The sequence below is a fragment of the Sander lucioperca genome, chromosome 7, assembly GCF_008315115.2.
Source record: "Sander lucioperca isolate FBNREF2018 chromosome 7, SLUC_FBN_1.2, whole genome shotgun sequence".
Classification (NCBI taxonomy): domain Eukaryota; kingdom Metazoa; phylum Chordata; class Actinopteri; order Perciformes; family Percidae; genus Sander; species Sander lucioperca.
Genome location: NC_050179.1, coordinates 31,532,696 through 31,558,046, shown reverse-complemented (window position 1 = coordinate 31,558,046; position 25,351 = coordinate 31,532,696). Strand labels below are relative to the sequence as shown.

The 25,351-nt window shown below is 41.9% G+C and overlaps 1 protein-coding gene and 2 long non-coding RNA genes across 6 annotated transcripts in view; 2 read left to right on the top strand and 1 right to left on the bottom strand.

Annotated features, from left to right (window-relative positions):
- Positions 1–25,351, top strand: part of nf1a (neurofibromin 1a) — a 296,381-nt gene that overhangs the window by 178,740 nt on the left and 92,290 nt on the right. For all 4 annotated transcript variants that reach the window (XR_004897871.1, XM_036003223.1, XM_036003224.1 and 1 more), the window contains 5 exons: positions 3,510–3,668; positions 20,316–20,413; positions 21,059–21,205; positions 21,330–21,476; positions 25,000–25,110. Coding sequence is in view for 3 of the 4 variants with exons in the window: in XM_036003223.1 (XP_035859116.1) it covers positions 3,510–3,668; positions 20,316–20,413; positions 21,059–21,205; positions 21,330–21,476; positions 25,000–25,110 (662 nt within the window). In the remaining variant the exon portion in view is untranslated. The remainder of the gene's footprint in view (positions 1–3,509; positions 3,669–20,315; positions 20,414–21,058; positions 21,206–21,329; positions 21,477–24,999; positions 25,111–25,351) is intronic.
- LOC118495446 lies at positions 2,153–2,821 on the bottom strand. The gene is made up of 2 exons (XR_004897873.1): positions 2,787–2,821; positions 2,153–2,335 (listed from the first exon to the last, which is right to left on the bottom strand). It is a non-coding gene; the product is annotated as an uncharacterized LOC118495446 (long non-coding RNA).
- Positions 8,967–14,949, top strand: LOC116067379. Its single transcript, XR_004109189.2, has 3 exons — positions 8,967–8,979; positions 14,020–14,040; positions 14,693–14,949. It is a non-coding gene; the product is annotated as an uncharacterized LOC116067379 (long non-coding RNA).

Here is a 25,351-nt window from a genome sequence, read left to right as displayed (position 1 = left end):
AAAGTGATGAACACATTAATGCATCAATAATTATAATCCTATAATATAGAATGTATTATTTTGAAAAGGGTCATTTAAGTAAGGTTTTGAATTCAGGACTTTTACTTACCAGAGTATTTCGAAATTGTGGTATTGCTACTTTTACTTAAGTAAACTATCTGAGTACTTCCCCCAGCTCTGTTTTTAACTAAATGCATAGCATATTAAAACTGAATTCATTTAAAGAAAAGGCTTAGAATAGACAACAATATTTAAACTGTTGATTTACTAATCATACCAAAATGTATTAAATAACTATGAAATTTATGCCCCATCGTCCTCATTAATTATGTAACTTCAACTATAATTATCACAATAATTGCGGCGAATCTCTGCATGTCTGCGGCTGACAGATCAGATGGTTCTTGTCCTCTACCTGTTTCCTTCTTTTTCTTCTGGTCTGTTCTTTTTTTTCCCAAGTTTAATGTCAAACCAGAAATATGGGCGCTGCAGTATGCTGATTGCAAATAGCAGGCGTGTCCCTTTCAATTTAGAATAATTCTAATTTACTAACATACGCACGGTGGTAAGAACTAAATTGGCCGGTGCGCACGTGGCATGAATCCCAAGGTAATCCGGCATGCCCACTTATTTTGTACGCAAAGTAAGAACATTTCTACGCACATATTCATGAATATGAGGCACATTGTACTCTTCAAAGATTGCTGAGATCTGGGAAAGTGGTGAAATTGCTACAACAAAGTCTTACTTGGCAGTAATACAAGCATTCAGATGATTAGACAATCAGATTGAAAACAAGCCACAGCTTAAGCAGGACTGCTGGTTCTTTGAACACACACCAGTCAATGTTTAAAACTTGATAATTACTAATTGGTCTGTTGTCCTCGAGCAAATCACCTTCATTTCCGCCTGCTACAAAAACACACAAGCAACCAGCCAATGTATTTTGAAGGACGAGAATAAAAAGAAGAAAACAAAACAACTACACACATGTTTCGCAATGATGACATGCAGCCATCATAAAAGTTTTAACAAAGAGACCTCACATTTGGCTTTTTTGCCTTTCAAGGCATTAAGAGAGGCAGCAGTAGCTCAGTTTGTAGGGACTTGGCTTGGGAATTGGAGGGTCGCCGGTTTAAGTCCCCGTACAGACCAAGTACGGAGTGTGGACTGGTAGCTCGAGAGGTGGTGAGCTTAGGCGCCTTCATTGGCAGCCCTTTGCTCTGCCATCTCTCCATTACGTGCATTTATTTCGGGCCTGTGTGTAATGTGTAATAACAGATTGAAAAGATAATCCTCCCCCCCCTTCTCCTATTTGCTGCTGTAGATTGTCCACAGTGCACACTACAGTGTCATAGAGCAATGGCAACTCCAAAAGGGGCGAGTGTGAGAGTAGATAAACATGCATTGCATTCTAGACAATACTACTACATAAGCTGGAAGGGCAGTTTGGCTCGGGACCATGCTGAGCTGTAAAACTACTTTATTTCTAGGTCACACCAAAACGGCACATCCAAAATATTTGTAAGAATACCATATTGTGCAGGAAACCTGTCAGCACACACATTTGCAGTAAGTAAGGGTAAGTTTAAGCTGGAGGAGTGTTGTGTGTGTGTGTGTGTGTGTGTGTGTGTGTGTGTGTGTGTGTGTGTGGGTAAACTGTGATAGATATTTACAGCAGACCGTTTGAGTAATCATTTTAGTTTTCCTAGTAACCTGAAGGTTTGTTTCCAACATGTCTGATCACCATCATCTGACTGCTTGCCTGTATTTACCCATTAGACTTTTTTTTAAAGCAATTTTGTGTTTTAAAATATTTATAGAAATTTTCTGACTAAAACTACACAAATAAGTTAGACATTTTAATAAACTGGAATCAGACATTAAGCTCAACCAAGCTTGAGGGATAGACTGAACTCTCAGCAGCACTAACTGTGTGTGATTCTGGAACTTCTGACGTTACTTTATAGGGTGTGCAAAAAATTGATTCACATTCGTACCGCGATTCAAGCTCTACCGATTCAAAATCGATTCATAGAATTCCAAAAATCGATTATATATGAATCGATTTTTGGAATTCTAAAAAAAAAAAATATATATATATATATATATATATATATATATATATATATATATATATATTGTTTTTTCATTTTGTAATGGCGTGTATACTATTGTCCTGAAATGAGTTTAGCTCGCCATTCCCATAGATGGCGCTGTGTCAAATTCACACTGATGCCTGGGCACTCTTGTTATAATCAAAAGAAGAACGAGTGCAGCAGAAGTAGTTTAGTCGGCGCAAACAATGGCAAACCTCACAGAATTATTCAACCTCCTCCATCCTCATTGAAGGCGAGAGTTTGGGCACATTTTGGTTTTTATAACCTCGAGGGGAAGACGGAACTTGATAGGAATCATGCTATATGCATGCTTTGCAAAGCGAAAGTTAAGTATTTTAGAAACAACACAAACTTGAGAACTCACATGGTATGCCATCACCCAGAGATTAACATTAAAGACGTTGACGAACAACAACCTAAAGTACCAACACGCCAGTCAACCTCTTTCAATGCTCTAAACTCCCACCGAACTCTGAACGAAAAGCTCTTTTTATTTAGCTCTTTTTATTTTATACTTGAATTAAATGTGTTTGAAAGCTGGCCAAGGCTTTGCAGTTTTCTAGTTGCAAAAGTTTTTATTTTTGTATGAAGACATATAAAGTAATATCAAACTACAGTTAATTTGTTGTTTGTTTTCTTTTAAATTGTATGTCTACTGCAATCTACAAAAGTAACTACATTGACATACTGTGAATCGTTTTTTTGAATCGAGAATCGTTTTTGAATCGAAAATCGATTTTGAATCAAATCTTGAGCCTAAAAATCGATATCGAATCGTGACATTTTTTTAATCGTGCACCCCTATTACTTTGTAAGCCCTCTGGAATGTGTAACACACAGCCCTGCTTTGCCTTAAAGGAACATGTGATGTGCAGGTTGTGATATTTTTGGACTTTCCTATGTACGGCTCATCCACTGCTTTGCAACACAACTCATGGTTCTACATCTGTCATCTGCCTTATTTATTTTTTTCTGATGACTTTCAGTTTTCATTCTTCACCAACAGAGAGGAGACAGTTGGGTTCCGTGTCTGCTCTTCTTTTTTTCTGTTTCTTGGGCTGTAACTGAAGTAAGAACCTTTCTAGCTCTTGTTAAAACCCAAAATGAACTGGGATTGTTTCTAAGTCTCTCTTCATGTCTTCCACCACTGTTCCTCCTTCTGAACCTGACATCTTTTACTGTTTTGGCCATGGCTACCTTACTCTGTTACACATTGATACATGTATATTTTCTTGTTCTCATCATTTCCATCTTTGCTTTTTAATGTACTGAAATCCATTTAAATATTTTTGCTTCCCTTTTCTCAAACCTTTCTCTTCTGTTCCATCATTTCCCCCTTGTTTTCCTTTCCTTGGTCTTCTCTTGTTCCCTCCATCCTCCTTCACACAGGTGGTGAGTCAACGTTTCCCACAGAACAGCATTGGTGCGGTAGGCAGCGCCATGTTTCTGCGCTTTGTCAACCCAGCAATTGTGTCTCCCTATGAGGCCGGCATCCTGGACAAGAAGCCCCTACCCAGGATAGAAAGGGGTCTCAAACTCATGTCCAAGGTAAGGCTGGGGAATATGATGGTTTTGTGATGTAGCTGACTAGAGGGAAACTTAGTAAGTCTTTTGAAACTAAATTTTAAGCCATACTGTTATGTGATTGTGTTTGAAAAGTAGTCACAAAGGGTCCACATTTTATATCTACAGATATGAAAATATGTTAATGATGCTTATTACACACACAGCACACAACAACAAACTACTATGTGCTTGTGGAAGGCATGTGGAATAATGGATAGAGGGGAAAATAGGAGTGGAAGGATATGGGATTAAGGCTGAATCTCATTTCTCTGTATTACCCCTTCCCCTTACCCCTACCCCTTTGTCTTACCACTAGCCCTTGTCCCTCGAAACCAAGTGGTAAGGGGTAGGGGTGAAAACATACCCCTATGAAATGAGACACCACTTGGTTACGTCATCATACATACTTAGGTCTGTTTTCAATAAGTATTTTTATACACACTCAGGGTTTCCCGCAGAAAATTTGTTAGGTGGTAGGGTTGCCATCTGACCGGGGGGGGTAGTAGTAGTAGACTCTACACTACACACTACACTAAATATTACATTTAAATAATAATAAATAATTAATACATAACCAGCTTTTCAAAACAATAGTTGCAATGTGCAATTTTAAGCTCATTAAACTATTTTCAAAAAAAGTGCTATAACAATTTTACTGGCATTGCTCCCATTATCCTCCGTGACACGCGCTCTTCCACTTTGCCTGACTAACGCTTCTCCACTACAAACTGCGCTGAGATAACAGAGCTCAGCCCATAGCTTCACTCACTCCAGCAGATAGTATGCGTGAAATAAAAACAGGACAGGTAATTTTACTGTGTGTATTGTTAACTACGCTAACTAACCGTGTATTGTGAACCGCGTGTAGTGATTAAAAAAAAACAGACAACAGCTGTGTCTCAAAGACCAGGCAACAGCCGGGACATTGAGAATCCACGTGCGAGAGGTGATGGATAGTTCCAGTCACTTCGTCATGTATTCACTTCGTTGAAACAACAGAAGAAAGCCTCACTGATGTGAAGAACAGGACAGAGAAACATATATAAATGCTCTCTGCCTGCCATATGCCAACGCTCCGGTAAGTCCACTCACCCAGTCTCTGCCCGGGCATGCCCCAGCTGCCGCACCTTTGTTGACAAACTCTGACGCACACGCGACGGTGAAATGGCGATTCATCCCTTTAAATGTGAATAAATGACAGTTACACTCACCGCCAGCAAATGCTCTTTCCGTTGTGGTTGGTGGTATCTTGACAACTCGCTGTTACCTTGTTTCCTACAAACTGTGTTGATGCGACTTGTACATTACAGCCACTCAAACAGGACAGAGTAACACGGCGGTTATATATATATTTTTTGAAGACTTAGTTAAGGCGGCATGCGTGTGTTGTTAAGGCGGGCCGCCTAAACTGCAAAGGGCTGCGGGAAAACCTGCACACTGCAAGGTGTGTTGTATATCTATTTCAGTTATCACTGTTTTGAATATCATTGATGTTCAGAAACACTTTCTTTGTTAACAAAAAGCTGTCTTTATTGCCCAATAAAAGTAAACGTAACATTATTACAACTATTAGAACCATAACTTACATGTCACACACACACATAAAAAAGGCACTCAAATGTATAAAACTAAAAAAAGACACAAGACCACAAACAAAAAAACTACAGCTATTCTCAAATTCCAGACCACAGTCTGATGCCTGTTGGTCAGTAACCTTTCCCTCCAACCCCCATTTCTTTCATTAGTGTCCTGTATCATAACCAACAACAATGTACAGGTGCATGAACAGGAATGAATTACACATGATTACAATAATACAGTACCAATACTATAATGAATGGCTACAATATGAACGCAGAAACTTCTGCTCGTTTTCAGCCCGAAAGTGGATCAGCTGCCGGGTTTCCTCCGGCGTCCCTGTGTGATACAGGACGGTATATGTAAAGCACATATCAATGTCTCCAAAGCAAGTAGTGTTATGCACTGATATCAAACGAAATTCGCTGCAAATGGAGTTTAGTTAACACTGTAGACATACATGGAGTCCATTCAAGGCAGAGAAATGCGGGACTGTTGTGCAAATAAGAAATGTAACGTTAGCATTAGCGTAGCAAACTAACGATTTTTAAAAACGTCTCAATTACAAACACGGTTGCAAATATATATGTACAGGACTGTGTAAAACACAAAACCCCTACTTTTTAAATCGATTCTTTAAGCCGAAAATACTTAAATTTATGGTTCTCTCTGGTCGATCTGGTCGCCATTGTTGCCGGCTGCGCAGTGTATTCTGGGTACCCCTTGCTTTCAACTAAGGGGTATGTACCCCTTCCCCTTAGCCCTACCCCTCGATCAATCATCTAAATGAGAATTGGGATAGCCCTTACTCTCACGTGAACGCGCAAAACTAAGGGGAAGGGGTAAGACAGAGAAATGAGACGCAGCCTAAGACTGCCTTTCACTGTTAAATCCACTGTCAGTTTAGTAGTATTAAAACTAAACACTATTCTTGGTGTGCCATAGGGGTGGGTTGCTAGGATATTAGATTGCAATAATTCCTAGGAATTCTCGCCAAAATCTACTCCCATTTCCCTGAAAAAAATCCTTGCCGGAGCCTGCCAATGTTAACATGTATGTTCTTGTGTGTTGAGTCCATATTTGTGTTTGCATACTGAACAATATTGTATGTAGGGAACAAAGTCTCCTCCAAACCTCATTACTTTTACCACAGAACTATTGTAGCTGTAGTCCGAGCTTAAAATGCAGGTTACTTTTCAGGTTATCTGGCTAAACAGATGTACATTGCTGGGATAAAGCCTGATATCCGGTGCGTCTCTCAGGCGCCAGATGTCCCTACCTTTCCGCTCTCTCTGCTATCTATTTTACAAGGCCACTGTCACTGCATCTGGGAGTTAGTGTCGCTCAGGACAGTTTTGATTGGTTTAAAGAAATACAAACAAGGTGGAGCGTTTTTTTCCCCTATCCCAGAATAGATAAGTGGTGTAGCCAGACCATACTCCAGTGCTGAGGAGGGCAAAATCGAGGGCTAAAAGATAAGGGAGATAATCTAATTGCAATTTTTTTTTTATCAATATTGTGATTTTGATTTAGTATGTGATATTTTTTTAAGTTCCTTATCTTCCTCTTATTCCTTACCCCAATTACTTTAAGCCTTTGAACGCATTTTTGATTCCCTTGTTATACTTGAAAACCAACGAAAGTTGGTGCACACATCAAAACCAGTGAGCAGTGTGAGACCATACAGTGATTTGGTTCATGCGTGTTTAGTGGGCTTCATAGTGCCACTTAATGCGTGGAAGGATTTAATTTGGACATATGTAGTTGCTCCTATATTCACAAAATGTGTTACCTATATTGCGCTCATCATATCGGACATATTGAACATTTTGAAACTGAAGGAATTATTATTAGGGCCCGAGCGCCGACAGCGGCGAAGGCCCTTTTGAAACTGAAGGAATAACATTTCATAACATTTGAACGATTTAAGGTTGACCATTGTGTGAGGTATCAATGAACTCAGCAGAGAGTTACTTCTTCATTGGTGATGGTTTAGCCCGCCCCCTATGTTCAAGCCACGCCCCCTTTCATAAATGCTGACCCATCTAAGGTAGAGTCTTGTGTGAGGTATCATTGAACGCAGCAGGGAGTTCCCTTTTCATTGGTGACGATTTGCGGTGTCTGAGTGCCGCGCAAAGGCAAGGAGCGGCGACCGCCGGTAATCCCGACGCGCGCAGAGGAGCGAGGGCCCGTCCATCGCTGCTTGCAGCTTTAATTAGGGCCCGAGCGCCGACAGTGGCGAAGGCCCTATTGAAACTGAAGGAATTATTATTATTTTCCCGGCAAATGAATTGGCTTTTTGAGGGGCTTAACATATTCAAAAACTCACCAAATTTGGCGGTCGCATCAACTCTGGTGAAGATTTACGTATTTTAAGGGTTTCGGGAATATGCGCGCAAAAATGGCTCGCTAGCGCCCCCTACAATGTTAAAAAAATTGAGCCCCTGCAGTGCGTTTAACGTAGACTCACGAAACTTGGTACACATATGTATCATGTCAAGATGTACAAAAAAGGTCATTGAAGCCATACCCTAAGCCCAACAGGAAGTCCGCCATTTTGATTTCAAAGTTCAAATTAGTGCGATTTTGGCCATTTCCACATGTCGTACTTTAACGAACTCCTCCTAGAGATTTCATCCGATCAACTTCAAATTCGGTCTGTGCCATCTTAAGACATTAAAGATGAAAAGTTGTTAAAAGAAAAACTTTTCGTCATAGGGCCGTGGCGGGGCGGCCATTTTGTGCGTTTCGCCGCCGAAACAGGAAGTGGGTGTAACTCGAGTGTACATTGTCCGATTGGCTCGAAACTTTTCAGGATTTGAGTGCAACCCTGAGGACAAATAAAGGCCGATATTTACTTAAAGTCATAGCGCCCCCTAGTGGCAACAGGAAGTAGGCCTAAAAGTCAAGGTGCTATACTTTAACGAACTCCTCCTAGAGATTTCATCCGATGTACTTCAAACTTGGTCTCTATCATCCCAACACCTTAAAGATGAAATGTTATTAAAAGAAAAACTTTTCGTCTGACGGTGTGGGCGTGGCGTGTCGGCCATTTTGAGTGTTGAGCGATGAACAAATAAATTGTTGTAACTTGAGTGTACGTTGTCGTATCTGCCCGAAAATTCTCAAGATTGACAAGGGTCCAGGCCTGAGGACACCTACAGGCCATATTTGACTTTTGGTCATAGCGCCCCCCGCTGGCAACAGGAAATGCGCCTGATATGACAAACATCATCCGATTTACATGAAACTTATAATGTGTGGTCTACATGTGATAATGAGCCGGCCCCTATAATATAACCACGCCCAGTTACTCAGGCCACGCCCCCTTTCATAACATTTGTACCGTTTAAGGTAGAGTCTTGTGTGAGGTGTCATTGAACTCAGCAGAGAGTTCCTTCTTCATTGGTGATCGTTTGGCCCGCCCACTATGCTTAAGCCACGCCCCCTTTCATGAATGCTGATCCATCTAAGGTAGAGTCTTGTGTGAGGTATCATTGAACGCAGCAGGGAGTTCCCTTTTCATTGGTGACGATTTGCGGTGTCTGAGTGCCGCGCAAATGCACGGTCGCAAAGAGCGGCGACCGCCGGTGACCCCGACGCGCGCAGAGGAGCGAGGGCCCGTCCATCGCTGCTTGCAGCTTTAATTCCAATTTGCATTCATTAGCTCCGCCCAACCGGAAGTCAGCCATTTTGAATTGTATGTGTTTTTCATGTATTTTAATGGAAATCTTTTCGGACACCTCCTAGGGGTTTATTGGATCGGTTTTATATTTGCTTGGTATAATCCTCTGACTAATGTGACCCTAAATTGCTAAGGGATAGTCAATGAATGAGTCGTTGAACAGCATGGGCATGGCAGGGCGTCGAATTTACATGTTATGGTGTCTGGTGGTGATTTGTCCCAAACTTCTCATGCTGGAATAAAGTCCTGGCCTGAAGACATCTACATGCCAATATTGACTTAGAGTCATAGCATCACCTGCTGGCAACAGGAAGTCAGCTTCATGTGACAAATTAAATTTGCATTGTGTAATGTGTCTAAACTTTATATAGAGCAACATAATGTGTGTTAAGTGCGTGTTGTCTAACAGTGTGGTGGCCATTTAGTATGTTTAGCTTGGCTGTGGCAAATTGGCACATTGGTCCAGACTTAGTTGTGTTATAGAGAAGACACACCAGCCCGATAATCGGGCGTCGGACCGTCTGGCGAGGTCCGTGACTCGAGTCTGTTCAGTGTGTCCCGTGCCGTCGGCCGTCCGAGGAGCCGACCCAACATGTTCAGTCGGGGACAGGGCAGTCGGGACTCACCCGGAAATGGGGAGCGGATGAGCCTCTCAAAATCTGATGAAAATCTTTTAAACTGATCTTTGTCAATCTGAAATGAAGACAGATTCAGCAACTGCATGGCCTATTTCTCGCTTAAAATGTTTTCAGAAACACGTTTCAGTGAACTATTTTAGTACAATATGAGATCGTATTCTGAACAAGCCGCCATGACAGTCTGGCTGTGAATTTCCGGAGAAAAAAGAACCATGTGAGGCGTTCGTCCAATCAGCTGCCGGTCTTCATTTTCTGGTAAATAATCAAACTGTTAATGGAAACAATACAGAGCAGCACCGCCTGCTGCTATGGAGACGTATTACGTTTTGCGCACGCACAGAGCGTACGCTCAAGTCGGCGTCGCCTCAGTGTGTTCTGAGGCATTTTTTGGACCTCGGGACCCGACTGATCAGTCCGACTGGCTTTTCTGCCGACGGTCGGCCCGTCTGGTTGGTGTGTCAGGGCCTTTAGTCTTGTTCTAGAGGAACCTTTACAAATATTCATAGGCTGACAAATCTCTATGAGGGTTGCTGTGAAAAGGTGCAGGCAACGCAATTTTCTGTTCACGTGAACCGTGCATGTTAAAATCCGGTGCTAAGATACCACCGGTGCCTAAACGACCAGTATCTACCGGACGGAATAGCAACGCAGATTTCGGTGCCACTTAAATGTCTGCACTGCTCTCTGATGCTCCGAAACAAACGTTAGAAGCAACAGAAGCATCGCTGCATGTCACGCTAGTTAACACTAAAGTTACACTTGGCAGCAGGTAACGTTGATGTTGGCCTACCGTTGATGATACATGGTTAAAATGCTGACAGCTGGACTTCCAGTGGCAACAAGATGGAGGAAATCGCTTGAGGAACGTGCTCTGTAGGAAACCGTTAAAACTAGCTAGCTCGATTTTTAAGAACAGATAGTTAAAAATAGAAAGCAGATTTTAAGTGATAATGGCTGCACAAAGAAAGGAGAATGAAAAGAGAGTTTAAAGTGGTAAAAAAGACGACCGCGACGAGACCACATGCAAACCTATAGACGGAACAGGTGACTGAAGAAGAAATATGAAAACTATGACAATAACACGCGGAGGCATCTAAAGAGACCAAAACTTCCCTAAATAGAATTTAAACTGGCATCAAGAAAGCATTGGAACGGACAACTAAATTGGAACAACGGGCAACAAATCTGGAGGAAAGAGTAAGTGAGACAGAAGATAATGTGATACGCCATGAGAGAGCGATCGGCTACCTGATACACAGAGAAGCTACACTGACATCAAAATGCGAATACCTAGAAGCCAGATCTAGGTGTAATAATATAACAATATAAGGAATCGCCGAAGGAGCAGAAAAAAATGACATGATGGAGTTTGTAACTGAGCTAATCCGCACCGTACTTCATCTTCCAGACTACTTGAACATTTGTATTGAGGGAGCGCACAGGTCTCTGACAGCCAGACCAAAAGATAACACTACGCCACCTAAATTAGTGATCATCCGTTTCTTAGACTACAGAGTTAAAGAAATTATTATACAGCAAGCGTGGAAACAGCGAGGGATACAGTACCAGGAAAAGAAAATTTACTTTGACCAGGACTCCACCGCCGAAGTGCAAAAGAAACACCAGCGGGTGCATGCAGTGATCCAACAACTCAAAGAAAAAAATATAAAAGCGTAATGCCTGTATCCCGCCCAGCTGAGGATGCATCTCGACTCCGGGACAAAAGTGTTTAACACACTCTCAGACGCGGCTCCAACTCTTAAGGAACTGGGAATCCACGTTGAAACCGACGAAAGAGAGAGGCTACAGAAAGTGATGCTGCAGGATCGCTGGTCCGGAGTCAGGGGGGGACACGGAAGCAGGAGTCCATCAAGACTAACAGCGATTTGCGCGCATTCTTTAAAGAAAAGACTGTGTAACAACGCAGCCTAATGTATCTAATATTACTGATAACAGAGGGATCTTAACTATAACTAGTTATTGGTTTGTGTATGTGATAAATACCCCAACCCCCATTCATTCTGTTTAATAATACTACAGCTAGTTCAAAGTAGATTTGTTGTTGTAGATCTAATATAACAAAGGTTTCCTATAGAGCAAATTGAGGTCACTCAAGCATCTTTTTCATTTATTGATAGACTTTAGTTACTTTCCACAGTGATAATTTGGCCGGATAGGAATGCCACAACTCTCTGCCACTTCAGTTCAGGATCTGGTCATTTCTTGTTGTTTTATTGACCAGTTGGGGTTTTTTTGGAAGCAAATGTTATGTTCAGTGTTTTTCACATGTTCTTATCCAGAAGCAAGCATACGCAGGAATATTCAGAACGTAAACAAACGAGCTCAGGTACACATTTCAAAGGCAAGAAAGGAAAAAAAAAAGGAAAGAAAAAATGGGTCAACTATTAAGATCATATGGTAAATTTAGAGTGGAGACTATATGAATAACTTGACATTTACATCTTATAATGTTCATAGTCTAAATCACCCTATAAAAAGGAAAACAAATATTGACAGAACTTAAAAAATTGCAATGCTCTACTGCCTTGCTGCAGGAAACACATTTAGTGGAGGGGGAATCTCTTAAGCTTCGACGAGACTGGGTGGGCCAAGTATTCTGTTCATCATATAGGAAAAAAAGAGGGGTGGCCATCCTGATTAAAAAAAAAAGAGTACAATTTTCATCTGAAAAAATTATAAAAGACAACGAAGGCCGATATGTGATGGTGGTTGGTTCAATTGGGGGCATTGTTATTTCCGTATTGAATCAATAACAACAAGTGACCATGTCCCTGTATTACTAACAGTTAACTTAGAAAAAGAACCTTCATTTAAATACTGGATTAAATATGACATTACTCTCTGATCCAGATGTAGTGCAAGAAATAAAACAATGTATTTAGGAATATTTCAACATAAATGTTAATTGGGAGGTGACACAATCGATATTATGGGAAGGGAGCAAGGCGGTAATTAGGGGAAAGATTATAGAAATTTCATCTAGACTAAAAAAGACACGATTAAAAAAACAAAAGAAACTTGAGGATATAATCAAGAAACTAGAACTGCAAGCAGTTATGACGGGACGGGGCCCAAGCCACCCACGCCAGTCGCCCCCGACGCCCCGGGGAGCGCGCCAAAGCGGAACCCGAAGCCGGGCGGCGGGGAGGCAAACGTCAGTAAATATCGAGAGGTGCGAGCCACGACGTCTGCGGTACGTCGTCGTTGCAAATGTAGCGGTCAGTAGTTCACCTCCATGCATATACAGACTACCTTTAACAATTCTCTACAATAAACAAACTTTTTAATCCCCCTGACTGCAGGGGACAGCAGAGAGAAATGAGAGAGTGACTGAGAGGGTTGAGGGGGGGAGGCAGGTGTGGTGGTTGAAGGGGCAGGGGAGGTGGTCAAGTTGTTGTAAATGGTGTCATAGGCGCTGATTTATATTTTCCTCCGTGGGTGCTTCGTGGGAAATTAAGAATCAATGACACCAACATAACCATTCACACTATGACAAACGCTCCACTTAGCACCAACTGCAATGTTTAATTGCACGGTATCGGCGCCTATGAATGGTGTTGTTTTTGGATTGAAAAAGTGAGAGAAAAGAGTTGCATTTGTCCACTGAAGGTTGTAGAAACTTTGTCAAGTGGGTTAAGAAGTTTGTTTATTGTAAAAAAACAGGGGAGCACACAAAAGCAAAAACCAAAACCTAACGGTAGGAGGGAAACATCAGTAAATATTGAGAAGTGTGAGCTGCAAGGTCTGTGGTACATTTCCATTGCAAATATGCCATTAACATAAATTGAGTAAAAGGGCCAAAACTCGTCTACGTTGATTATAGCGCCCCCTAATGGCCGATCTTCGCCAAATTTGGTACAGAGCCTCAGAGCGGCATGCCGAACGAGCACAACTAGTTGTTCGTGTTGATTGCATTTACTGTGGCAGAGATATTGCAATTGCAAATTTCCCATTTAAATGCATTGACTTATTGGCCAAAACAAATAAACGTTGCTTATAGCGCCCCCTAAAGGCCGATCTTTGCCAAATTTGGTACAGAGCATCGTAGTGGGATGTTGAACAATGATCTCAAGTTCTTTGCTGATAACATTTAATTTGGTCGAGATATGATATGTGTGTGGTAGCTAGCTAGGAAAATTTGTTTGGTCATCAAATGCACATATTTTAACGTAGCAAAATTCCTTGAATAACTTTTGGTCACGTCCATCTGGAGATGCTACATACCAGGTTTCGTGCTGATCCGTCGTACAGCCTAGGACAAGTTTGAAAAAGTTGGTTTTGCGCATTGCGCGATATTGCGAAAAAGACTTTAAGCAGAAATGGGCGTGGCCTATATTGTGATTCAGCTTGATTCAAGGAACATGCGGATGTAAGGATTTCTAATGTGCGATGTGTAATGTGGGAGTTAAAGGCATTATAGCGCCACCTTGTGGTCCACATGTGTAATATTTGGTAGGTGTGGTCCATGACCCATTGTCCATCTACCCTGTGAATTTAAACTTGTTCACATTAGTGCAAGTGGTGAATCTAGACTTGGGTCCCATAGGCCCTGCCCACTTTGACCCCTCAGTACCCCACTCTAGGGTTGGCCTCAGGAGTGGCCCTAGATGGTACCCATCAAATTTTGTAAAAATCGGATGAGCCGTTCATGAGATATAAACTTTTTGTACTTGTAGCGTCCCCTAGTGACCAATTTTCGTAAAACGCGTGGGGGACCTTCAGAGGGTCACGGCAAACAAGAATCTAAAGTTTGGCATTGACAGCATTTATTTTGGCCGAGATATGGCAAAGTTGGTGTTTTCATAATTAGCTACACACATTTGTTTGTGCGTAATATGCACAATTTTTATCCTATCAAAATTATTTTTATTAACTTTTTGTCAGGCCCATCTGGAGATGCTACCTGCCAAATTTCGTACCAATCGGTCGCACGGTCTAGGAGGAGATCGAAAAAGTAGGTTTTTGATAAATCGTGATTTTTCACGCATAAAAGTCTAGGCGGAAATGGGCGTGGCCTATATCAGGAGATTCAGCTGGATCCAGGGAACGCGTAAATGTATGGTTTTTGAATGTGGAGGTGGAAGGTGGAAGTGGTTCAATTGTTACGCCTGAGGTCCTTGCGGAGTTTCGGACCAGTCCTGAAAATGGCAACCCCCCCACCATGTACGGTTTAGGCTGTAGTCGGAGTTTTAGGCGGAGAAGAAAAATAATGGATGATGATGATGATGATGATGATGATTAATCCTTACAAAAACAATAGGGTTCCACAGCCCTGCTGTGCGAACGGCGTAGCTCTTGCTACCGCCGGTTCTTCCAGACTCGGGCTTGGACCCCTAATTAGAAACAGAACACAAAAGAACACCAAACAATAAGATTTTAGAGGAGCTTAAAAAGGAAAGACACGCCTTGGATTGCCTCTTAACATATAAGGCAGAAGGAGCCCTACGCTTTTTCAAACAACAGTATTATTAAGGAGGTAGTCAAGCTAGCCGTCTACTTGCATTTCAACTCCGAAAGGCCCAAGCAAACAGAGTGGTATCAAAGATAACTCACCTGGTTTCCCGGAAAAAAGTGACACACCCTAAGGACATAGCAGAGGCATTTGCATCGTTTTATGAAAACTTTTTTCTCAAAAATAAAATTACCCACACTATCGGATGTTGAGGCATCAAATATGATAAGACCAATTACAGTATTAGAAGTGAGAGAATCAAACACCTGAAAAGCAATAAATCACCAGGCACTGATAGGAGAGTTTTATAAATGCTCCATAGATGAACTCTCCCCAAAATTAACCAACGTTTTTAATTATGCAATATCTGAAGGGGATCCCCGAAAACCTGGTCAGAGGCCATTATATCTATATTGCATAAAGAAGGTAAAGACCCTCATTTTTATGAGGGGTATAGGCCGATAAGTCTGCTCTGCAACGACTTAAAACTGCTCGACTACTATCCTTGTGAGAAGAATACAAAAAAACATAGAAAAATTGATCGAGCCGGACCAAACAGGTTTTATACCATACAGACATGGAGCCGACAATATAAGAAGAACCTTAAATACCATGTGCAAAAAGAAAATATCAACAGTCAATGTTGCTTAGCCTAGATGCACAAAAAACATTCGATAGAGTGAAATGGAACTTTCTCTACAATACAATGACAGCTATGGGTTTCCATCAAAACTTTATTGAATGGGTAAAACTTCTATATCGAGATCCAAAATCTCGCATTAGAGTAAATGGATGTTGCTCCAATTTCTTCAGCCTTAAAAGGGGAGTGAGACAGAGGGACTGCCTGAGCCCCTTAAGGCAGTTACACACCAACCAGACAGCCGACCGTTGGCAGAAAAGGCAGTTGGACTGATCAGTCTCCCAGAGTTGGTCAAAAAAAGTGCCTCGGAACACACCAAAGTGTCAAGATGTAATACGTCTCCATAACAGCAGGCAGTGCTAATCTGTATTGTCGGCCAAAAAATGAAAACCGGCAGCTGATTGGACGAACGCGGCACATGGATCTGGCTGCTGCTTCCGGATTTTGGATTTTTTTCAAACGGCCATTACTGGCTAAAATAGTTCACAGGCAAATGTTTTCAGAAACACATTTCGTGTTTCTGAAACATTTTAAGCGAGAAATAGGCCATGCAGTTGCTGAATCTGTCTTCATTTCAGATCGACAAAGGTCAGTTTAAAAGATTTTCGTCAGATTTTGAGAGGCTTAGTCACGCTCATCCCGCTTGCCATTTACGGGTGAGTCCCGGCTGCCCTGTCTCCGACTGAGCATGTCATGTTGGCCAAAATGAAGGCCGACAGCTCCTCCAATGGACGACGAAACCTTTACCATTAAAAAAAAAGGAAGTCTCTGCTGAGTTCATTGATACTTCACATAAGACTCTACCTTAAACGGGTCACCAGTTATGGAAGGAGGCGTGGCTTAACCATAGAGGGACAGGCCAAACCATCACCAATGAATAAGGAACACTCTGCTGAGTTCAATGATACCTCACACAAGGGTCTACCTTAAATGGTTGAAATGTTATGAAAGGGGGCGTGACTTAAGCATAGGAGGTGGGCCAAACCATCACCAATGAAGAAGGAACTCTCTGCTGAGTTCAATGACACCTCACACAAGACTCTAACTTAAACGGTTAAAATGTTATGGAAGGGGGGCGTGGCCTGAGTAAGTGGGCGTGGTTGAAGTATAGGGGGCAGCTCAGTATCACATGTAGACCACTCATAGGTTTCATGTAAATCTGATGATGTTTGACATATAAGGCTGATTTCCTGTTGCCAGCGGGGGGCGCTATGACCAAAAGTCAATATTCGCCAGTATATGGCCTCAGGACTGGACTCTTGTTGATTGTGGGAAATTTCAAGCAGATATGACAATGTACACTGTAGTTACAGCCACTTTCTCGTTCACACTCATTGAGTCAACACTCAAAATGGCCGCCGTTTGACGAAAAGTTTTTCTTTTAATAACTTTTAATCTTTAAGGTGTTGAGATGGTACAGACCAAATTAGAAGTTGATCGGATGAAATCTCTAGGAGGAGTTCGTTAAAGTACGATGTAGAACTTTCAATTCAAAATGGCAGACTTCCTGTTGGGTTTAGGGTATGGCTCCAATAACGTTTCTTGTACGTCTTGACATGCTACATATGTGTACCAAGTTTCGTGAGTCTACGTTAAACATACTGCAGGGGCTCAATTTTTTTAAGTTTGTAGGGGGCGCTAGTGAGCCATTTTTGTGCGCCTATTCCCGAAACCCTTAAAATACGTAAATTTTCACCAGACTTGATGCACCCGCCAATTTTGGTGAGTTTTTGAATATGTTAAGCCCCTCAAAAAGGCAATTCATTTGCCATAATAATAATTCCTTCAGTTCCAATAGGGCCTTCGCCACTGTCAGCGCTCGGGTCCTAATAATTCCTTCAGTTTCAATAAGGCCTTCGCCGCTGTCGGCGCTCAGGCCCTAATTCCTTCAGTTCCAATAGGGCCTTCGCCGCTGTCGGCGCTCGGGCCCTAATTCCTTCAGTTCCAATAGGGCCTTCGCTGCTGTCGGCGCTTGGGCCCTAAAAATTCCATCAGTTTCAATAGGGCCTTCGCCCCAGAAAGATGACTCTTTCTGTGTGCCAATCTGGCGGCCACATTATGGTCTGTGCCATCTTAAGATGTTAAAGATGAAAAGTTATTAAAAGAAAAACTTTGTCATAGGGCATGGCCGTGGCGGGGCGGCCATTTTGTGCGTTTCGCCATCAAAACTAGGAGTGGGTGTAACTTGAGTGAACATTGGCTCGAAACTTTTCAGGATTAAGAAGAGTCCAACCCTGACGACATCTACAAGCCGATATTGGCTCAAAGTCATAACGCCCCCTAGTGGCAACATGAAGTAGGCCTAAAAGTCAAGGTGCTATACTTTATTGAACTCCTCCTAGAGATTTCATCCGATGGACTTCAAATTTGGTCTGTACCATCTCAACACTTTAAAGATGAAATTATTAAAAGAAAAAGTTTTCGTCCAACGGTGTGGGCGTGGCGGCCATTTTGAGCATTTATCGATGAACAACGAAGTTGTTGTAACTTTAGTTAGACATTGTCCAATTTGGCCGAAATTTCTCACAATTGACCAAGGGTCCAGGCCTGAGGACATTTATAGGCCAAAATTGACTTTTGGTCATAGCGCCCCCCACTGGCAACAGGAAATCAGCCTTATATGACAAACCTCATCCAATTTACATGAAACTTATAATGTGTGGTCTACATGTGATACTGAGCCGCCCCCTATACTTTAACCACGTCCACTTACTCAGGCCATGCCCCTTTCATAACATTTGAACCGTTTAAGATAGTCTTGTGTGAGGTGTCATTGAACTCAGCAGAGAGTTCCTTCTTCATTGTTGCTGGTTTGGCCCGCCCCCTATGCTTAAGCCATGCCCCCTTTCATAACTGGTGACCTATTTAAGGTGGAGTCTTGTGTGAGGTATCATTGAACTCAGCAGAGAGTTTTTTTGATTGGTGATGGTTTGACCCGCCCCCTATTCGTTACTAAATTCACTTCTTATACTTTTTTATGCGAGAAATCAACTATATAAAGCTCAAATATGGGCCGTTTTACGAAAATTGATGGCTAATTGCAAATTTGGTAAGACGTGTCGGACTTTAGGAGCTCCACACAGTCTGACGAGCCCGCTGCGCTCCTTACCCAGGGCAAAGTCACCGTTTCTGGGTTACAGGACTCCGGAGCTGGCCAGCTGCTAGCTGCCGGCATAACTATAGTATATTTACACTTTGAATTTCATCACGGCATGTATATCACAGCTACCCTAAGGTCTTACAAAGCTTAGCTAACACTTTTCCGATTTCAATTTAATGCATTTTTGTGAATTTGAGGGGTCTCCTTAGGAGGAGCTGCTAGCTAGGCATGTGTCCTATTTAATCCTATGGGAAAAGAGCGCCCCTACACTTACGGCATACCTATAGTATATTTACACTTTGAATTTCGTCACGGCATGTATGTCACAGCTACCCTAAGGTCTTCCAAAGCTTAGCTAACACTTTTCCAATTTCAAATTAATGCATTTTTGTGAATTTCAGAGGTCCCGTTAGGAGGAGGCTAGCTAGCTCTCATTGATAAATTCCATCCAGCTCACTCGCAGACAAGAGGCGTTTATTTCCCCGATCGTTTGTTTAAATAACTCAACACACATATCCATTGTAAGATTAACTGGAACCTGTGGTAAGAGATTGCGGGCGTAACAAGCTCACTGACCACGCTCTCACTCACACACACCGGCCATTTAGCAGGAGAGAGGAGGGAGAGCAGCGAGCTGCAGGCCCTGGAGCTCCGCAGGGCCTCGGCATTTGGTAGTCCAGTAATCCAGAAACGGTGACTTTGCGCGGGCATGGAGCGCTGCGGGCTGTCGGCCGTGACGGAGCTCCATCTAGCTCACAGTGGGCTGGGCTCTGTGAAGGAGGACACGCCGGGCGGCGAGACAGCAACCCTCGGCAGCACCGGCCGCTGAACTCCGACACACAGTCGGACAAAATTTGCAATTAGCCATCAATTTTCGTAAAATGGCACATATTTGACCTCTACATAGTTGATTTCTCGCATAAAAAAGTCTCAGAAGTGAATTTAGTAATTAAATAGCAGACGAACAATGAATACAATTTCTGAGATCTGCGCGACCTAGATTCAGAAGACTAAGCTGACCTCAGGTCAGTGGTGTAGCCTATGTAAATTTTGGGGCATTACAAAGATAGAAGGTAGAGCCAAATAAGGTAGGAGTTGAGGAGTTGACGTCAACTTTTAGCTTTGTTGAGATTCGCCCGTTTTCAGAGGCAGTTTCAAATTTTGAGATTTGCAGAGGAAAGAGGTGTCATCGGGATTTTGAGGTTCTATGTATGTCCTATTTACCCACCAAACTGTCGTTATTCAACTATGACAAGGTAAAATTGGTTTTGCATTCTATCACCCCTTTAAGGCTCATACTTGTATTTTGGGTTTCTACAAGAACAGTTTTGCATACTTAAAGTATAAAATTGATATAAAAATCCTTTCTTGATGAGTTATCCAGGGTTCTGTGTTTGAAATCAAATGTCTTCCATGGCAAGTAATGTCAGTTACTTAGGAGGTGAAGACCTGCTTAGACTAGCAGTTAGGATGCTTTTTAATATGCATGTTGTATATTCCTGTCTTTTCCCTCAGATTCTGCAGAGCATTGCAAACCATGTCTTGTTTACAAAAGAAGAACACATGAGGCCATTTAATGACTTTGTTAAGAGCAACTTTGATTCAGCCAGAAGGTAAGACACTTGGAGAATGATGCTAACTACCCACATGTAGGGACCCCAGGAAGAGTAGCTGTTGCCTTGGTAACAACTAATGGGGATCTAAATTAACAATAAACAATGTTGTCTCTGAACACAAAAATCCCCATCAGTTTTTACATTTAACGGCGAATAAACTGTGGTTACAATGACTTGTTTAAAAAACTATCCAAACTATAATTTGGTGGTTACAAATTTTGCTTTGGTTTAAACTACAGCTGCTGGCCTCTAAAAGGTGTAAAACCACAGGTTGTTATTGCTTCAAAGAAATGGACTTATGACACTGTTTAACAGAGTAAATTATTGCATATTGTAATGATGAGTAAATCACACCAGCAGTTAATTATTAATATTGTTTCTTACTTGATGAAAATGAACTAAATTATTTTGATGGTCACAAGAATGCTTTGACAGCTGCTGTTTATCGAATTGTTCTTTAAGGTGTCCTGTGGCGTATTCTGGTAGAACATGACAAAGAACAGAGACCCTCTAATGACATTGCTCTACAGCTCTGTTGGTGTAAAAAAAAACCTGCATAGTATCTTTAACTGAAGCAGTAAAGTGTCTGATGAGTATCTTCTGTCTGTAGGTTGAATGTGTACTCTTTTCTCTCCATCACAGGTTTTTCTTGGACATAGCATCTGACTCTCCACCCAGCGACTCAGTCAACCACAGTCTGTCCTTTATCAGTGATGGTAATGTGCTGGCCCTCCATCGCCTGCTGTGGAACAACCAGGAGAGGATTGGCCAGTACCTCTCCAGTAACAGGTCGGGATAGATTATTTGATCAAGCACAACACTAGTTAATTCTGCTGTATGATCTCAATAATGAAGTCATTCTTTACCACATTATCAGTTTTGTAAAAATGATTCATTATGATCAAATTTCCAGGGACCACAAGGCTGTAGGCAGGCGACCTTTTGACAAGATGTCCACCCTGCTGGCCTACCTGGGACCTCCTGAACACAAACCTGTGGCTGACACTCACTGGTCCAGTCTAAACCTGACCAGCTCCAAATTTGAAGAGTTCATGACCAGGTAGCATTCTTACCAGCCTGTGACATAATGTGTCCTCATAAACCTGTTTCTGAAGGTCCTCAATTACATCTCCCAATACAAATGAGTCACTCCAGTAAGTTCTAAATATTTGCTCAGCTTCTTTTGATTGGTGTATTTGTGTACTTTATGAACCCTCAGTGGGAAGTGTATTTTAAACCTCACCTCACCTACTGCCTCATCAATCCCTTAAATAATTTTGTGTCTGTTTCCCATGGTAAGATTTCAGAAATCTTTTATTTTCTCCGTTGTCACTTTTCCGTATTCAGTGCTTCCTCTGTTGCAGCAAAGACAGCATTCCGTCATATTTTGACTCTAAATTCAGCTTTTTCAATGTCTTTATTGACTAAATAGTAAATAAGTAAGTAAGTAAAACACCACCACTGGCTGGTTGTGGTTTAAATTTAAACATGGAAATGATGAGCATCAGCTTCAATCCCCACTACATGGACAAGCAAGACCATTTCTGCGTCCATATCTGCATCGGAGGGGACATTGATCAATCATGGAGGGATTAAACAGCAGCTGAGATTCCAGCCACATGCTCTTTACTAAGCACCTTGCTAGCCTAAGTTCATGCGATGGATAATAAACAGTTTCCAACGGGATATCAGAAACTGTAATAACTTTAGAAGGTTATGCTTCCATCAACATGTTGACTGTGCTACAAGCAGAATAAACACTCCGGACCACTGTTATACGCCATTCAAAAATGGCTATAGAGCTGAATCGTTACCCAAATAAAACATAAACGAACTACAGTGCATGCCCCCAGTGACGCCTGAGGTCAGGAAATGGTCAAGCCAATCAGAAATCTCACTACACGACACAGTCTGGATCACGTTCCAGGACACCACAGATGACTTCAAAGGATTAAGTGATTCTGTGGTAGATTTAATTTGTAAAACAGAAGCCAACCCAATCCAAAACTACAGGTAAATCATTCCAAAACAAACCATGATTTACCAAAACCATGCGGAATGCCATAAACGCATGCACAGCTACCTACAAGTTAGGACTGCAGTCTGGAAACAGCAGCAGTAAAGGCGGCAAAAGGGTATGGTAACAAGGTTGACCTGCAATTTCAGGAAACCCCAGAAGCCCTATCAAGAACAGGACAAACTAGAATGGCATCAGTTATGACGGGATCCAAGCCTTCCCGCCGTGAGTCGCCCCTGATGACACACAAAGTCTGCGAAAGTCAAACCCAAAGAGCAACGATGGCAAGGCAAAAGTCAGGAAATATTGCAAGGCGTGAGCTGCAAGGTCTGTAGTAAATAAAACATGTAAACTTTCCATTTACATTGATTTTATACAACCATTAATGCGTTGTTTTGGGGTCTAATAGGCCACCCCATTTCGACAAGTGGCACCCACTTCCTGTTTCTATGGCGAAACGCACAAAATGGCCGCCCCGTCACGGCCATGTCCTATGACGAAAAGTTTTTCTTTTAATAACTTTTCATCTTTAATGTCTTAAGATGGCACAGACCAAATTTGAAGTTGATCGGATGAAATCTCTAGGAGGAGTTCGTTAAAGTACGACATGTGGAAATGGCCAAAAGCCCACTAATTTCGCACTTTCAATTCAAAATGGTGGACTTCCTGTTGGGTTTAGGGTATGGCTCCAATGAGCTTTTGTCTACGTGTTGACATGCACATGCTACATATGTGTACCAGAAAGGAAGAATTCCTTCAGTTTCAATAGGGCCTTCACCGCTGTCTGTGCTCGGGCCCTAACAAGGCTCTTCCTCCTTTCCCGATTATACATCTTTTTAGGGCCTGAGCACGAAGGTGCCAGGGACCCAACGATCCCTGGCACTGAAAGTGCGAGGAACCTATTGTTTTTGTAAGGATTATTATTTTTCTCAATCGCATTTTTGAGGGTCTTGGAATGCTGGAAAACTCAGAAAAATTTGTACACATATCAGACCTGGTGAAAATTGCAAGTTCTGTAGTGATTGGGCTTGTAGATCAGCGGGCTCCATAGCGCCCCCAGTGTACCCCCTGGTTTGGATAAAGTTCCTTTGATGTTCACGAAATTTGGTGGGATCATTGTTCTCATCTTGAGGAAATTATGTTTTCACCCGACGGGAAGTCAGCCATTTTGGATTTTGTACGTTCATTTTCATTTTACAAACACATATTTGAGGACTTTAGCATGCACGAAAACTCCAAAAATTTTGTAGCCATGTTCCAAATAGTAATTCTTCAATTTTATATTGCAGTTAGGTTTGGGTGTGGCATGGTGGCTCCATAGCGCCCCCAATTTGATGTAGCCCTTGACTGCATTGAAACCTGTAATTTACTCGAAAACTCACCAAATTTGGCGCACACATCAAAACCTGTAAGCATGCGAGATTATACTGCGATTTCGTTCCTGAGTGTTTAGCAGGCTCCATAGTGCCCCCTAATGCGTGGAAGGCCTTTATTTGGACATAGTTGCTCCGATATTCACAAAAGTTGGTACACACATTGCTCTCATCAGTACGAATATATGTCCAATTTACTTAATTAGCTCCGCCCAACCGGAAGTCTGCTATTTTGAATTTATGCATTTTTCACGTATTTTACGCAAATCTTTTCGAACTCCTTCTAGGCCGTGATTCCGATCTTCACAAAACTTTGCATGTAGAATCTGTGGACCCTTATGACAAAAATGTATCAAAAGAATTTAGCTCGGTTCAAAATTGTGTTAATTATAAAAAAATTTTTTAGTTAGCTACCAAACACAAACTTCTACATATCTCGTCCAAAGTAAATGCTATCAACGCAAAACTTAATATTATTGTTTACCATGCCACTCGGAGGCTGTGGACCAAATATGGCAAAGATTGGCCATTAGGGGGCGCTATAATCAACATAGACGCGTTTTGGTCTATAACTCCCACATTACATATCTCATTCAAAATGTTTTTTTCCCCTCTAATCAGCTTTCTGGGTTTAGATTTGTTTCCCCTTTTGTTTCCTCCAAGCAGAAACCACCATTACTTTATGCTGAAGTTAATGCCAAGGTAGTCTATATCGACAAAGTTTCATTTACTTTATATAATTCCGGTGCTACCAGAGGTTAGGCTGGATGTTCCTAACTTTCCGCTGTCTTTGTGTTGGCATTCTAAACACTGGTCGATTCGGGAAACATCCTCCAAGCTAGAACAGACTATCAGCCATTTTAATTCCAGAGCTTGCCGCCCTACATGTTCCACCAAAACAAGTTCCTTCTCGAGGCTGTTTTGCAGAGGCACCGACAAGAAATGCCAATAAACCAGAGCATGTTTTTCTTATTTTCTTTTCGTTTTATCCAGGTAAGTTGTGTGGACTAGCCACACCTTCCTCCGCACTGCTGTGGAGATACGTCTGGCAATGCGAGACTAATGCCAAGGTGCTTTTGTATCTGCTGTTTTTCTAATGTTTACTACCCTTTTCACATAGATCCCTCAATAAATCCTGATGTGTAATACAACAGTGGTGGGACTGATCCTCAGCTCTCTGGTTTGTTCTGTAGGCACCAGGTCCATGAGAAGGAGGAGTTCAAAGCCTTAAAGACCCTCAACATCTTCTACCAGGCAGGAACCTCCAAGACCGGCAACCCAGTGTTCTACTACGTGGCCCGCAGGTAGGACCTGGTCATCCATCTTTCTTTTCTCCCTATTGTCAGGTTGTTGCCTGGTGCTTTGAGGTTTTTCGTAGTACAAAGTAGTGCTTAATCATATTTATTCATTACTAAGCACTTAGTTTTGAATAACGTTAATGATCATAGCAGCCTATGGAAACATTCATCAACCAAAACAGATAAGCATACTGTAGAGAATGGTTGGCACTTGTGTAAAGTATAAATCTTACGTAATCGTAACAGG